The 17,081-nt window shown below is 43.4% G+C and overlaps 2 protein-coding genes across 9 annotated transcripts in view; one reads left to right on the forward strand and one right to left on the reverse strand.

Annotated features, from left to right (window-relative positions):
• Nucleotides 1-6,525, forward strand: part of metro (membrane palmitoylated protein 7-like protein metro) — a 44,751-nt gene extending 38,226 nt beyond the window's left edge. For 5 of the 7 annotated variants that reach the window (XM_084591318.1, XM_084591319.1, XM_084591323.1 and 2 more), the window contains one exon: nt 3,656-4,358. In XM_084591318.1, the coding sequence (XP_084447444.1) occupies nt 3,656-3,841 (186 nt within the window). In that variant the 3' untranslated portion in view covers nt 3,842-4,358. Of the gene's footprint in view, nt 1-3,495; nt 3,633-3,655 lie in introns of those variants that run through there. The other 2 variants (XM_084591320.1, XM_084591321.1) reach the window with 2 other exon arrangements.
• A 1,351-nt stretch (nt 6,526-7,876) lies between these two features.
• LOC146206585 (trypsin-1-like) overlaps nt 7,877-17,081 on the reverse strand; it is a 76,822-nt gene continuing 67,617 nt past the window's right edge. For both annotated transcript variants that reach the window (XM_084591324.1, XM_084591325.1), the window contains one exon: nt 7,877-11,564. In XM_084591324.1, the coding sequence (XP_084447450.1) occupies nt 11,322-11,564 (243 nt within the window). In that variant the 3' untranslated portion in view covers nt 7,877-11,321. The remainder of the gene's footprint in view (nt 11,565-17,081) is intronic.

The raw sequence follows: 17,081 nt of genomic DNA on the forward strand, positions 1-17,081 counted from the left end.
ACATGACTGTGCCCTAGCCTTTACTCTTTCGAGCACCCTTAGTATGTGGTGTTTTGCCCATCAGTCCAGAAAAACGTGCTCGGATGATGTAGATTGGGATAAGTCTGTTGGGAAGGTTGTTTGCTTGTTTCACAAGAGGCTGTCATTGCTGAATCACTGGAACATAGTATTAACTTTTCTATTCATATACTGGCATTTGAATCCTTGTTGTCACGTGTAATACAAAGCGTAGATCAATTTTTTAGGCTCGCTGGTTGTGACACATTGATTTACAGGTGTGTCTTCTTTCTGTTGTTTTCTTGTATTCGTTGGAAAGTATTGCAATTTTAAAATTGCTAGTGGGTATGGCTGAGTTAATTGGTAAAGGTTACACAAATGTCTAATGTAAATAAATTCAAGGTCTAATTCAAAAGGTCTAAATTCAAAGGTCTAATTTAAATAAATTCAGTTATTTTCTTCGATTATTGCTATACTTGGTCTGATCTTGAAAAGGCCTCTTTAGCAATTGATTCAGACTGTGAACCTGGAATTCATTGCTAGTTGTGGGGCTGAAAGTATATATATATATATATATATAGCTCTTGCTATGAGTACCACACAATCTTCCCAATATACAAGCAGCCATCTCCTAGCAAGCATTATTTTTTTACTGAAAAGTATTGCACACCAGTCCAGTCGCACCGGTGCATAAAACCTGTTCATATGGTAAGCACCATCAAAACACACTGAAGATCCCTTCATCTGAGTCCGGGGAAAAGACGTGATATCAGCCATGCATAGATGTTGCTCGATTTCTTGGAAAGGAAAGAAAAAAAAAATACTGATAATAAATGGAAAAGAAGTATGTAAGTAAAAAAATAAACAAAAGAAGAAAATAAAAATAATTAAAGAGAAAATAAAAAACTGCCTTAAAATTGTGAGCAAGTGCCCCCACCTGTGTAGGGGCCCTCCCCTAACTTCACTGCTAGGTAATTTCAGATTTCTGCACCACTCCGGCAAAGCGCCCACCACCTCCTTTCTCTGCTTTTATCCTGCACCACGCTCAGGCAAAACTCACTAGCCACATCCACTGCAAGGATTCAAATGAATCAACTCTCAAAAAGATCAAACAAAACGGCACCCTCACGGTGCCGACTCGACTGGATGCCCTCATGCCCAAAACACACAGGCCAACGGAGTCTGTCAGTAGAGCACGGTGAGCGATCCGATGCTTGCACGGCAAAGATAGCCGGGTGCCAAAATTAAATATAAGACAATTTCTAACATATTCAAATAGCTCGCCGAAATGAAACTTCGGCGGCGGTGCACCAATCTGTTCAAGGCGGCATAGCAGCGGGAACACTTGGCAACAGAGCACCGACATTTCGGTGGACACCTCTAAGCCCGATCAGTCTGGTCACAGATCAATAAAAGTTTAAATCCATGTGCACTGTGCTTTGTTCTCTTTGTCTTTTTCTCTTTTTTTTTTTTCTGGTGGGAAAGTTTTGTCGTCAGCATTTTGAATTTCAATGCCATTCCTCCCCCACTCTACTTTGCCAGTAATTTCAACTTACTCGCGGGGGGCACTTGCTCGGAATTTTGTGGAGGAAAAAAAAGATAAATTGAACACTGGTAAAATAATTTAAGTAGCATAAAGTAAACTTGTACATGCCAGAAAAGCTACAAAATGCTGAACAAGCCCCTAACAGAACTATGCCTGGAACTCTTAATGCTTCCGAATTTCCGCACATAGGCTAGTGATACTTGTAATTTTTTGTAATTTATGGATGTATAAGGGTTGGTTAAATTTTGAGCATTTTCTTACTTCTTGTTGATAGTGTGGATATGATTCATTGTATAATAGCCTTGAGAAAATCTTGCCTGATCCTTCGGTTGATTGAAAACTACAGTTGCCCTGATTATGTTAGCACCTTATTAAATATCTTGTAACAAGTGGTAAGGTGATTGGTCTAATTTTTCAATTCCTTAGACATCCGCTTTCTTATCGATTAAGTACTGTTGGCATTCTTGCATGATTCTTTGCTTGGAATAATATAGCGATTCCAAAATCTATTCCATTCCCTCGGCGATGATGTCAAAATTGCGTATTAGGTGACGACTACAGGAACTTACTTGTGACATTCTGTGACGTCCTGCAACACAACCTTATTATGCACAGATTGAAATTTTAACTGGCCAGTGGCAGAGAAGGTGATGGAATGGGATAGTTTTGGATGGAATAGAATCGTTACATTATTCCACCCTTGTACTGTTGAGGTCTTCATGCATTGCGTGTACAGGGGGGCCAGTTTTTCTAGCACAATCTCTCCATAGTCTTTCAACAAATCTGTAGATACCCGGTCCTCCCTAGCCATTTCCTTTTCTTTGCTTCTGATGCTTTCTTTTACTAACTACTTTGCTATCAATGGGACATTTGATTGTTCTGTGCTACTTCTATTCTCATTACCATCCTGGTTACTGTATAGGTCCGTATAGAACTTCTCAGCTACTTTGACTATCTTATCCTTATTGGTAGTGACATTGCCCGCATTGTCTCTTAGCGCATGCATCAGATTTTTGCCTATCCCTATTTCCTCTTCATCATTTTGTCTGTCGCTGTTCTTTAGAGTATGCTTAATTCTCTCAGTGTTATACTTCCTTATTTCTGACACTTTATGCCTTATAATAGCTCTGCCAGTTCTGTCCTATCTTTTAGTTTGAAGGCTTTCATGCTTTCTCAGAAAACACTATTTCACTGTCAGTCTTCTGGAAGGCTTTTTACATAGCTGTAATATGCATGTTTTCTATATTTTTTTTTTTGTGTAGGTGTGCTTAGCGTTCAAACAAACTAAACTAATTGAGAGTAAGAGCTGTGCCTGGGCATATTTTATGCATTAATGATTAGTACCAACTGGCCCTACATTGCATCTTGCTTAAGAGGTGTAGTATTAAACAAGGCATTTTTGAGTGGGCTGCACAAGTATAAAGCTTAGAAATTGTCTTTAGCACCTAGTAGTATTGAGCATTTCCTACAGGTACCTTCAGCCTTGCTTTGACCCATTTGGTAAAAATCAAACACTGGTACTAATCATTGTCACTGTCACTCTGCCTTCTGGTTTTGAAGAAATGTGTACTTGCTGTATGTGCACTAAAGTTAATTTTATCAGTTTTAAAATATAACTTAGGCTTTGAATCTGTGTATGTCAATCCCAACTGTTTCTCCAGCATTTTGAGCCTAGCCTGACCTAACATGTCATGCACTTTGTAGAGGATATTTTCAAGTGCATTGAGTTAGCATCAGCTTTACCTAGAGAAAACTGGTTTATTTTTATTGCCAATATGAAATTCCTTCTATTAACTCATTTTTAATACAAAGCATGCCTTTCTCGCCCATCTCTATAGCTGAGTTTAAGGCCTGTTGTTTCTTTGATCTTCATTTGGTTATCCTGCTCACTCATCCAGCTGTACTTTGAACGAAAGCTTCATTCTTTTTTTTTTTTTTTTTTTTTGTCTTAGGCTAGCATGTGGTCCTCTGGATGCTTTTGATCCTTGCCCTTCAACGAGCTAGTGGGAAGGGGAGGGCATGTTTGTAGCAGCTTTCCAACTTCCTGGGTTCCATCAGGAAAGTGCTGCATCATGTGCCACTTGCATTTTGCTGATGACTCTTGTTTTCCAGGATGATGAATTCCATGACATTGTGTATTTGGGCCACAAGATGGACTTCCTGTACGGTCACATGTTTGATCTGACCATAGTGAACGAGGACCTTCCTCGTGCCTTCTACCAACTGATGGCAGCTGTGAAAGCTGTGGAAGCAGATCCCCAGTGGGTGCCTGCAAGCTGGGTTGTCACTTCTCAGTGAGCCCCTGTCCTTCCAATCTTGTTGGACAGTTAAAAGCTGCAGCCATTGCTGAAGCTTTTACAAACCTCGGTGCAGTTGCCATGTTGGTCTGTTGAGTAAACGGGATGAGGGATTTCACACTCTTCACTTGGGTGCCCCGCAAAGATTTTTTTTTTTATTTCACCTAATGAATGATTTAAATATCTGGTTCCCTGCAAGTCTAGTAGTATCTTTGGCAAACCTGAACAGCTCTCATGAGCTCTGGTTGTTGCAGTAAGATAGGGGATGGATTAGAGCTAGAATCTTACTATTTTAAATAGTCTTTTGCCCAGTAGATGTACCCATTCCACGGTGAATTGTTTTCTACATGAGTAGATTCCTTATTCTGTTCCTTTCCAGATAAGGCAGAGTTACAGGCACGGATTTAAGGGGGTTGGCTTGCCCAAGCAAGAAATTTTACACTGGAAAACCATGCTGAACACCATTTCTTCAGTGAAAGCAAAGAAAAGACCAAAAAATCATGGGACTGCTCCCTCCAACATTGACCCCTAAATCCAGCCATGCTCAATTATACTAAATGCTTTTGTTAGCACATGCAAAGCTGATATAAATGAAGTGGGCTAAGCTTCTGTATTATAAATATGTAATATTCAAAATTAGTGTTTCTGTTGGTGCAGGCAATGCATTTTCTGAGGGCATTGGAAGATATATTCCCCCTGTTATGAACAAAGCTAATAGTTAATAATGTAGAGGCCTGATTTTGGCTGCAACCTGTATATAAATTGCTGTAGAACAGTGACTCGAGGTCATTTGACCTTCGATGTTAATGCAAGGAAGCTGTTTTATCTTGTAAAGAGGTGTTGTGGTTCGGATGCTCTATTGCCAATGCCGAGCTATGACTTGTGTTCATAACAGTGGAATGGCAACACTTCACAGTATACTGCTATGGTCTATGGAAATTCTATCAGCACCCGACATACTGTGGTGCGTAAAAGTATTGATTTCTAATTTGCACACTTTGTTAAGATTTTAGTGGTGGAAAAGTAAGGGAATCTGCTTACATTCTTATTGCTCCATTGCATTTTATATTTTTTGTGCAACCATATGTGTCTGTGACATTGAGAGCATGGTGTGTAATACTGCCACATGCATATATTTGGCTTTCTTTCTAAATGTATGCATAGTACCTTTGTCACAGCAGTTACTATCGAGTGACTTGTGATGGCCTTGCTGTCTGTACAAACTATGTGGTTGTCATGTAAGCAGTAGACCTGTGCAAGTTCTGCACTGTTTTACCTGATAGACAGTGGCAATTGTAGAGTACCTTGCCTTTGGAAAGCAGTGCTGCTGCACAGTGAACAGTTTTAAATGGCTGCTATGGTTGGTTGGCTAAAACTTGGAGCAGAAATGAGAACTTTGTGTTGAACACCAAACCCTCGAGACTCTTGTTACTATCTCTATCTCATTTTCTCAGACCTGTTGCAACTAAGTTCAGCGTTGTGTTGGCATGCTTTTGTATTTGTTTTTTGAGTCATGTGGCAAGCTTTGCATCACATTCAATTGCTTTGCATAGGACGTGATACCAGTACAAAATGCCACTTATGCACTGGCTTGCTGCCCGTCACATTGTCGTACAAAGTGGTCCTATGCAAAATACGATGCCTGTTCGTGTAAAAATTTTAATGCAATTTGTTGTAAGCTAAGACTACAGTTTTTCATTTACCTTGTTAGCAGAGTCCTCTTGTGAACGGCACAATCTGCTGAAGCTATCTGCAGTTTTGTTTGTTATTTTTAGTGGAATAAAAACAATCTCTTTGACAGAGATGTCAATGGTTAATGCACTCTGTTGCAGTAAACTCTTTATACTAGACGACATATTATTTTCTTTGACGCAATGGAAATGACTGCCATTTAAGTGGCTTGCTGGTAAATAACAAGCTTTAAAGAACTAAAAGCCAAGCTTGTTGGTTGAACATTCCAAAGGGATGTCATGGATGTGAAGAGTTATGAAGTTATAAACCACATGTTGACTGTCGGTGGACTGAAAACTTTTCATACATTCTTGTGTACAGTGCATTTAGAGGAGCTTACCCAGCTTCTCATTGCTCCTGCAGCTTGCATTAAATGTGAATGCTATGTCTTTGGAATAGTAACATGAGCTGCTAATTGGCCACTTGTACAACCTGCTATTTTTGCAATTATTTGTCGACTTTTGTGTAGGAAGGCTTAAAATGTGTATGCTCTTTTAATTTCTTTTAACGATTCGTACTAAAGATGCTCATCTTCATATTATTTCTGCACACACATAATATGCAGCCAGTTTCTAATCAGTTGCTGCCTAAAGAGTGAGAGCTGCAAGTATAGCTATGCTCCTAACCCACTTCTTGCTACATTTGTTTCTGAAATAGACACCCTTGAAAGCGCACAGAACTTCTAGTTACCCCATTTTCACCATTTGGTCAAGAAAAAGTATTAACTTTGCTTGTAGTGGCTGAAGCTTGTGAGCGCATCTTCTGTCACGCAGAAGACCTCTCAAATTGTAGGTCTTGATTAACGTCAAATAGTTAAAATATCCTTATGGGAAATATTCATGCTTCCAGCAAATCCATGGCTGGAATAGCTGTACTTTCTGGTATACAGCTCTAAATTAAATTTTGTTATGAAGGGTAAGAAATACTAGCGTCGTGCTTTTTTTTTTTTTTTTTTTGAGGTGCCTCCAAGAAATTGAGTTTCAACAACAAAAATAAAGAGGTGTTGACTGTTAACATTGCAGCACTTGTAACCAGATGGAACTGATCTTTTAATAACATGAATCTTGGCACAATATTGCAGCTTTTTAAATGTGCCCATTTTGTTCAGTGAGCTTATGTGCAGTTATCAATTTTGTAGTCTTGCAGACATTCCTGTTGTTGCATAGATCTTTTTTTTATGCAAATGGCCATGTACATTTTTTATATTGTTTTAGTTGAATGTTAGTACCTAGTTCTTGCCTTAAAGAGGTAGGAACATGAAATTTAAAACTTAGAACTCCGCATTGAATTTGCCTACACTCTAAACAATTTACATAAAAATTGCTTGGTGTTTCAGTGACTGAGCAATGGCTGTTATGTGTCACAGGATGAAATGAGGGAACAAAATGCAGTTTTATCGCAGCCATGCATGCCTCTAGACACCTCAGCCCTTTGCATACAATGGCCATTATTTGGGTTCTTAAGCTGAAACTACTTTGGAAAGAAACTCTTATGTAGACCAAGCGTGGTGAATCTCTTGTGATGCCATTCTGAAAAGAAAAATTCACCCCCTGCTGCTATAGTGAATCAGTGGCGAGATGCTTGCCTTCTGGGCTCAAGGACACCCAGCCCAGTGGCCTTGTTTCAGTGGAGACAAAGCGCCATATACAGAGCAAAGTCTATGCATGTCAAAGAACCTCAGGTGGCAGAAATAACCGAAGTCCTTTGCTACGCCATCCATCATAGCCAATGTCTCTTTGGGGCGTTAAACCTGATATGCCATATGCCATCAACAGAAATTTGTTGTCCTTGCCTCTTTAAGAGCATGATTTACAGTGAAAGGTCACATTTGTTTTTGAGGCTTCACACTGATCAAACATACATTTCCGTTTTCCTTCTGGCGGCATTATAGTGTTGATATTTTTATCATGCTTCTTTTTTTGGAATTGCTTTACACTTCCCCAGACATATTTTAACATGCAGATTTTAAAGGTAAATGTACATTTCTGCTTGGCCATTTCATATGTCAAGTATTAATCCGTTGTGTGCTGAACTGCATTGTATGTATGTGTGTGTGTCTAAACATGTGATTAATCACTTTGTTTATTGTTTGATTTCTTAACCATGAAGTAGAGTCCATATTTTTTGTATGTGCCAATGAACAGATAAGCTTGTTGTTGCTGGACAAAGTTGTTTGTATTTTTGATGTATTTTTGACATCTTACTCGATGCTATTTTAACAAACAAAAATATATTTATTATCCACATATTTTACTGCTACTTTGCAGCACAATTACATTTGTTACTAAGCTTAAGGCAGGTAATGTAGTTAAGTACAGGAGCAGGTGTATTGTTTTATTTTTCGTGTCATCTTGGAACAGTAAATTCTTTGGCATGGCTATAAAACAAGGCGTCTTTTCTTACATGTGCACATGATCCAACACAAGAGCCCTGTGAGTTGAGGCCAGTAGAATCGGTAGTTTGTTTATTTGCTTCAGAACCGTTCAGGATTTCTGTTCGTGGCAAAAAATTTACCAAGAACTAGCAGCTTAAGAGCAAATTCATAGAAGCCTGCAAATATCTTCTGAAACATCAGTGGTTATGTGATCATAGTAAAGGAAAACCACATTTACGTAATCACTGTTTCAAACCCTATACTCTACTGGCTGCTTGACAGGGGTGTGTTGCCTTGGAATGTATGCATGTGCAAAAGTGGAACTATTGTGATGCTTGGAGCACTGCATTCAATTTGCACAGCTTAAATATGGTTCATCACAGACATGTCACATTCAGATGCTTTCCTCTGCTGTTAGCAGGGTGTAACCCTTCAGTTTTTGACATCTTGGGACTTAAAAAAGCCTGAAGCCAGCTGCTTGTCACACCAAGTATTTTCCTAGTACTTTTATGAATGCCTTCTGCATCCCTGTATCGTGGTTTAAAAAAGATGTGCGGATTTCTGTGCCTCCTACAACAGCTAATGATCTGTAAAACTTTCTTCAGTAATAATTAAACTTTTTCATTTCACAAACGGTTAACAGGAGTAACAAACATTCGTAACATTCATCACAAAGCTGTACATAGTATCCGTTTGTAGCGAGTCGAAAATATTTGTGCACAATAACGTGGCCTTGAGCAGCTCTGTATGGAAAGGAGAATAACTAATGTTTGCCACATTTGGCTGTACCATTGTAGACTTGGATGCTCAGTTTGCATGGAAGGCCACTTTCTGAACTTTGCATGTCTTGTAGTGGTTTCACCACAAGGTTGGTTGGCTTACCTAACTGCATGTCTGCCATATGCATGTGTAGTAGTCACTGCACAGAGTTCATTTCAGGGTCTCCTCCTGTGTGCTAAGTTTGATCATGCAGTCAGTGGCTCGGTGTGTATCTGTGGCAATAAGCCCTTCTTTGGATCAGAGCAGTCAGTGTATATAAATCCCACACTTCTCCTCTTGAAACCATTAGTATTTTAACTCTTGTTCCATCTACTGCTCTCATTCAGCTCTGCCAATCCTCTCACTTTTTATACTTGCTTTCTGTGCATTGACAACTGCTATCTCCTAGGTTGTTTTTAAACCACGAAGTTCCCTGTTTATACCAATTGTTTCAGCACAGGTGGTGAAGAAGAATTAAAAAAAAAAGGAGGGCTTTTTGAGATATCTATGTGGTTTCTAACTAGTAAGCTGAATAACTGAATTCAGGTAGTTAAATTTGTAACTATTAGTGGCACAATATTTCACATAAGCGCCAGCTTGCAAATGGGACTTTGTAGCCTGCTTGTAGCTGTAGCCAGGTCACTTAGAATTTCTAAAGCACGAGCCCCAGGGCGCTGGTACTAAATCTTGCCTTCTTACTCCCTGTTCGAAAAGCGCGCGTCCTTAGCACGCCACTCAGTTGCACACTCGTCACGTGACCTCTCGGCGAGCATCGCAGCCTGGTGGCGTGGGCGGGACCTCGACGATCGCGGGGCACGGGCACCAAGAGGATGTTTGCGGCGCACGCTTTTCGAAAAGGGTGCGCGACGGTCGAAATTTCTTGACCTGCAGCACCGAGGGAAGTCGCATTTTTTTTTTTTATTTTTTAAAAAATGATATGGCTATTAGAAAGGACTGGCTGCAAATTGTCAAAGAACCTTTTTCTAAAAATTCACTTCCGCTGAGCCTGCACTGGCGACTTTGGGCGTCACGTTATCGGGTTATCTCTGTCCCTTCATTGCACACAATGATATAGCAAATACACAACGTCACAGACTACAGAAAGATCTTGGAGCGGCAGGAAGTTTGACACCATTTAGGGAACGCTCATTGTTAACAACGCATGTATATGCGCGAAGCAAGCGACGTGCCATCACAGTGCTAAATCTTGATTCCAGAGCACGACGTCTGCACGTGCTCACCGACGTGCTCTTCTGTGCACAGGACACGCGGAAGCGCACCTGGGCGCGTGCATGCGCACTAATTTTGCCAATTTCCGCCCGTTCTCTCGTGTGCCAGGAACATGGGTTGCAGCTGCGTAGTGTAGGCAGCACGGACGCCGTATCGAGAGCACTGAAGCAGGTCGCGCACAGAAAATCGGTCACTGGCGCGCGACTTTTCTGGGTGAGAAAGGTGGTTTGTGGACAGGGGCCACCTTTGCGATTCGTAGCTAGGAAACGCATCTGTTTTCTCATGCTGAGTGATTCGTTCGCTATGACTCGAGATTTCACTCGCGTTTCGGACTGAGCTCCAAAACATCACTCGACCAGTCTTTTGCACTGATTGCCCGTATAGGAGACCCCTTCACTGTGAACGACCGAAGGGGACGTTTGACTAGATACAAAACACTCGGAGATCCATGCCCCTTATAGCTCATCACCGCTAACTATGGCACGCGTGATTTTGAGCTTTAAGTTTTTCGGTGCCTGTAAGGTGGTTATTTCGTCGAAACTCGTGAGCCCTGTCGTGAGGCGCTCTTTTTCTAGGCCGAAGAGAGACTCGTCTTCGGTTAGACCACTCTGCTCGAAGCTCCTGACGTAGCGTGCCGACCATCCTTATCGCGCGCACTGCGCTGGAATATTGTTCCTTTTTCTTTTTTTAAATAGGAGCAGACATGCAAAATTTGTCTCTAATCAGAAAAGTTGCAGTGCGTTAGGAAGCGATAACTGGTCGACGTCGCACTTCGATCATGCTTTGCACTCTTCCATATTCTCTGCACCTATTAATACCTCGGTTATCAACCTCCCTCGCACACACGCACATCACCAAATAGGTAAGAAACCACCGTGAGGGCTCATTCGCATCGGCGGTTTAAGTGGCTGACTTGTACTATGCTAGATCCTCAGAAGACGTTGCAAAAATATCACCGTTGCACTGACACCGGCGTTGAGACCAGCAAAGCTGTGCAAGTTGTCCAGGAGAGGCCGTTTGGGCCATAGTTTCTGTCTATCCACTTCGAAATCGCCGGTGCGAATGAGCGCTCGAGGAGCTTGACGTAATGAACTGGAAATTTCTCCAAACGCGCGTTTTTGGAAGCGGCCTTCCGCACTTCACAGCTGCAGCTTTCTTGTTTGCCTGCAACAATTAACGGTTGCACAGTAATTTTGTAATGGGTGTGGCGAATAGTGTTCGTGAGCCGGCCGATTTGTTCCGTACTGTAGAGGGTCACCAGGTTTCCCTCGGAAACCACAGGAATTGATGCTATTAGTGAAGGAAGGCCGCGCGGTTTCACCGAATTCTCTCAGTTTGAAGAAGTTTCCAGTTAATTACGCAGCGCCTGGGCCCGTACAGAATGTTCCTAGATGTGGTTGTCGACCACCGGCTCGGTGGTGGTCTCGATGTCCGGATAGCCGGGCCCCATGTATATCGCAGGCTTGCACTTGGCTTCCAGACTCTGGTCGTACAACCAGGGCACGAACAGGCCGACCCGGGTGTACACTCCGTACACGTCCTTGAGAGCGCACTTCTTTCCGAACGACACCACGCCGGTGATCACGTCGATGTTGTCCATTTGCACCGTCAGGGGGCCTCCGGAGTCTCCCTGCGTACATGCGTCTCTTTTACTCTTACGTGGCATTGACATAATAATAATAATAATAATTGGTTCACAGGAAGGGAAAGGCGCAGTAACTGTCACACTTGCTCTGTGGACACCCGAACCGCGCCGTAAGGGAAGGGAGGAAGGTGGGAGTGAAAGTGGAAAGAGAGAAAGAGGAGCCGTAGTGGAGGGCTACGGAGTAATTTCGACCACCTGGGGATCTTTAACGTGCGCTGACATCGCACAGCACACGGACGCCTCTTCGTTTCGCCTCCATCGAGACACAACCGCCGCGGTCGGGTTCGAACCCGGGAACTCCGGCACAGTAGTCGGGTGTCTTACCACTGCACCACCCTGTGTACCGATTTCGTGAACATCAGTCGTGAAACGCTAGGGATTATGGGAAGGAGCACAATTTTGACCATGCGCGAGAAAAAGTTGTGAACTTTAAGCACCGTTACTGGCCTCGTTTCAGGGGGAAAACGTTGGAATGTAGTCATAAACCGATAAATTTAGGATGAACGACTGAAAGCGATAAAAAGCGCATAAGCCGCTGGTAACATTCAAAGTCGGCATTTCTGACAACTTTATTGTTTGAAAAAGACTGCGATATGCGCACTGTGTAGCTGCAAATGTGCGGCATTCTTTTTCGAACAGAGGCGAGAAAGGTACAACGTACCACATAAGTCCAGGGCTTAAAGCCAGGGGTCGAGACCCACACCAGAATTTTGAAGAGGGGTCTGAGGACCCCCGCGCTCGAATTTATTACGACTGCATGAACACGAAGCAGGCTGCCATTTTTTTTTTATTTTTGTCAGCGGTTTTTCGGAACATTTCTTCTCTATTGTTTCCGAAATTTCCCAGTAAGTTTTAATCAGAACCATTAGCATATTTTCTAAAACCCAAGACTAGTGAACAATAATTTCTCCCCTGTACAAAATGATGTGCGAAGCAGACTACCAGCCGCTTTCTCTCTCCCTCTATTTTCCTTTCCATCTGGGCTCGAATCGCTGTAAACGCGAAACAAACAATTTGCAGGGCGATCTACCGCATGCTGCTGTTTACTTGGACGACATTTTGGTGACAGGTGTACGAACGATGAGGATAACTGTTTGTGTTCTTGGGGGCCTGCAGGAGGCTGGGCTGTGCCCAAAACTGGCCAAGTGCGAATTTATGAAGGAAGAAGTCGAGTACTTGGGCCACTATTACAAACAAGGGCCGTATCCCAGACTCTAAGGATATCGATGCACTCCTTTTGTTTGTCTCCGAAGCCACAATACGTCAAAACGCACCAAAGCTACATCGGCCTCATATAATCCCCCGACTTTTTACGGTGTTTACCCGCTAAATAACGTCTTCACTGTGCTCTCTGGCGCCAGCTAAGGAAGGAGTGTTGTGTAGAAGAGTAGAAGTAAGGCGTTGTCGGCAGAGACGTTAGCTCATTTCGATGCTGGGAAGGCTAGGGTGTTGGTCACGGCTGCGTCGCCTTTGGCTTTGACGCGGTTCTTTCCCAGAGAGAGGCACTAGGAGAGAAGCGTTCAAAGATGTCAAAGTGCTCAGAATGGAAAGCCAATGTTGGCTGATGCTAAGTATTGGTGTATAAAAAAATAAAAAAAAATAAAATAAAAATAACTGTGAAATTTTAAAAGTACAAGATTTAAAAAAAAGTGAAAAACAACGTCGGTGTGTGTGAAGCGCTATCGCGTAATACCCAATTGTCCCCCTAATTTTTACCTCAGAGGAGCTACCCGTGTTGCCAGCTCCTGTCAACTTGACCATGTGATGTGGTCTTGTGACGTCACATAAACCGTCGACCAATCAGTTGCCGGCCATGTCACTTGCCATGTTTCGCTCAGAACGCCGACGCTGGATTTTCGGAGAGTGAGACTTATAATGCTGTCACTTTAAAATAGCCCGAAGAGAAAGCATTTTTAGCAGCCGTTATGGCTGTTGATGTTATTGGCGATATTCAGCCGGAAGATCCCAAGCGGGTGTATGTGAGAGAGGGTTCACGACGCCGTCGGCCGGTCAAACTTCGCCCCTTCTCCCGGGCTCTCAACGAGTATTGCGAGACAAAAGTTTAAGTGAACGAAAGCACGCAAAATAAAAATGTTCAAAACCTAAGGTGCGCATTGGAAAAAAAAATAAAAAAAAATCCCCGACGATTCCCAGGTATACACCTTTTCAATAATTGCTCGCTGCTGGGCGCCGCCATCTTTGCGTTTAAACACCGGAACTGGTTTCTCTGCAGTCCAGAGAGCGACATCTCTCTCGCCCCTTGAAAATGTGCATAGTACCGAACATTAGATTTATGTTTTTAAAAGGTTTTGTAAGTTGAATTAACGTTTTTGTGACAGAGGAGATCAGGTAATATAACATTCAAAATAAACATTATTCTAGTGCTGACTTTTCAATGCTATTACAATGTTATAAACTAAAAATTAGCTGAAATTTCGCTCCGCCTGAACCGATTAAGACACGTGGAATCAGTTCCTGGTGGTTTATCATTGAAAGAGGTTGGTACAGAGTTTGGAAAAGTGCTAAACCTCTTTAGTTGGTTTCAGGGGAAAGAAAGGCGCATTGTTTATCTCTCTCAATCGCAACATCAATCTCGTATGGGTTCCGGCTCACGCGGGTAACTCCGGAAACGAAGGGGTCGACCGTCTAGCCCGAGGCTTAGCCAACCGGGAGACGGGAGATCTATCGGGAACGGACGCGCCCGTTGTGGCGCCGCGCACATACGCGAGATAACAAACTTCTATCGCGAGCTAAGATGCACGTACTCCGCCCCTCATTCCGATCTGGACCGGGCGCAAGCCAAGACACTCAACTCCTACAAACAAAGACCATTCTTAGCCCCTACCGATAATCTTTAATTACGAACGGAGAGTACAGCCCTGCATGCCGGCACTGTGGTGACGGGACGCAGGCCACCCAAGACCATATACTGTGGGAATGCGCCAGCAATCCCCCTCCAAAGACACTCTTGCCAGCTCCCTCAGCGGAGGAATGGGACAAGCTGTTGGCTAGCCCCAGCAGAGCCTCAGCAGCAGTTCTTCAGGTGAGGCTCAAAGGATGTACCTTTGCAAGACAAACTGAACCACCTTTGCAGGCTGCGAGGTTCGAAACTGGGTCTGGGCCCACTGCGGAGGAGGGGCGCGCAGCGGGGTTTACGGAGCTTCTCCCAAACGCACACCGCTAAAAAAGCCGAGCGCCAGGCCGGGGGACGCTTGTACCCATTTTTACCGGTGGGTGTCCGGCGCTGGGTTTCGAACTAACCACCTCCCGCAGCCGAGACGGGCGCTCTAACCACTAGGCCACGGCTGCGGCATTACATTGTAGTTTTCATCAAGTTCCATCTGCGTAGCTCCACATTTAACCTAGGTAAATACGCCATACACATACGCCATTTGGCCGAGTGCGGCCAAGGTTCGCTTGAGTAGTGTCGGACGAATCCACCAGGTGGCGTGACAGAGCTCGAAATATTTTCTTATCACTGCACCTAAGCAGAATTAACTGCACCCCGGGAATTTTTCGCCGTTTTCGACGTGGACAGAGATCAGGAGGGACTTCTCAGCAACTGATGAACCCTTCTCTTTTTCTTTTACAGGTAGAAACACGTTGACAGCAGTAGTTAAGGTTCGTTGCCATCGCAGCCAGGTTACTGGTATCTAGCAATTAGGCTTAGGAGAGCTTTTCTTACATTTCCCAGGCAAATAGCTGTATACAGAAGTCAAACAGAATATATTTCCTTTAAAACGAATGGTAAGACCTCGTGGTTTCCTGTGGGTAGTTTTTCGTGAACCTGTTCTGCGTGAGAACGTGGCGTGAAACTATGTCGGTACGTGGCAGTAGGCACGCTTGTACAGTGGCTGAAAGTTCACGTTGAGATTTTTCTTTAGAGTCGGCATTGCCTAAGGGACGGTCCACGTAGTCTCGCGATAGACGCCGAAAGGCGCACACAGAGAAAGACAAACGACACGTACAAGTTCAGTGCCAGGAATGCGAACATTGGCGCATAATAGTGCAGAACGGAGTTTACGACCGAGAAGGAAGTGCAATCTGGAGATTTTCTCTGACCGGTTTGCGCAATCCCTCAACGCTGGAATGGAAGCAGACGGTGATCAGCTGATGACGCGAGTAGAGACGCTGGAAAAGCAGCTACAGTAGGAGAAAAAGGACAAAGAAAGCTATAGCGGAAGATCATTTGCGAATAGCAGAAAGTCAGGTAGCTAATGTCACCTCTCGAACAGAGAATCGTGAACACGTGGGCTCGAGCAACAAAGAAATGTCGCCCTCTCACGACGAGCTAGAGACGGAGGTGGTACTATCTATTCGCAGAGGCGTTAGAACAGGTAAAGCACGTGTCGGGGAGCGCAAATAATCGAAGCAGGTAAGATAAAGGCGGTCGAAGTGATAATCGCTGGCGATTCAAACATGGGAAGGTGTAAGGAAGCTGTCTTGGAGAGAGCAAGGCACAAGAGTTCAGGTGGGCCCGTCTACGGGCAGGACGCTGAACAGTGTAATGAAGGAAGGCAAAGAAGACGCTACAGAAAATGGAGCACGACAGGAATCTAGTGACGGTATCAGGAGAACTTAGCGATGTATGTACATGAGCGGGAAAGCCACATGTATCGGAGAGCAAATCATGAAGAGAGTGAAGGACTTCACGGCAACCTCCCGCGGAGTAGGTAAACGACAATCAGCTGAAAGCGCTGTGAAAGCGGCGAACAGGGAAATTCGACGGCTAACAAATTGAATTTAGCAGTAATAGATGTGAATCGCGATAACCGCTAGGTCAGCCATCAGATGGATTTCACACGCGATTGAATACACGTTCTTGGTGAGTTTTAACAGTCTGCGGGGCAAATATCATTTATATAAAAAACATGCAGCAAAAAAAAAAAAAAATGTAAACTTGACAACCCGGTACATCTCAAGAATAGGAGATTTAAAGAGTAGCAGCAAAAAGTTCGCTCGACGTAATTGACACTATACATCTTCGAATAGCCTATTACAGTCTCTAATCGGTCTTGCAAAAAACGAAAACTTGTGTCAGATTTACAGTTAATTTCCTTGACCTCTCTCTTCACCTAGTGTCTCTATATCTGCTCTAAACCAAAGGTCCCGCACCGAACGTACGTACGTGCATATCCCTATACCACCTATACGAGGAAGGCAACAGTCTATAAGGAAGAAAGGCTTTGGACTCCGTCGATGTGGTAATTTGCTGGAAGTTTAAAGTACGTGAGGAGGTGGTTATTTCTAGGCCAACACACGCCGCCGTGCTGAAGATGGCAGTCTAAAACTTTGGAGAACCTGGACTGGAAGAGAGCGTTGGAAAGGATTCGTAACAATATAGCATCAGTATCTGATGCAATTGTGGTCAGGGTGATTACTGAGCTGTGGCCGCAAAATATAAGGAGACACTATTCAAAGTCATAAAGAAAGTCTTTCAGAGTATGCAGAGATACCAGAATATGGGCTGTGCATCAGATTATATCGCGAGTTTAGTTTATA

This window comes from Amblyomma maculatum, chromosome 1 (assembly GCF_055883805.1).
Source record: "Amblyomma maculatum isolate TAMU_Amacu chromosome 1, ASM5588380v1, whole genome shotgun sequence".
NCBI classification, from domain to species: domain Eukaryota; kingdom Metazoa; phylum Arthropoda; class Arachnida; order Ixodida; family Ixodidae; genus Amblyomma; species Amblyomma maculatum.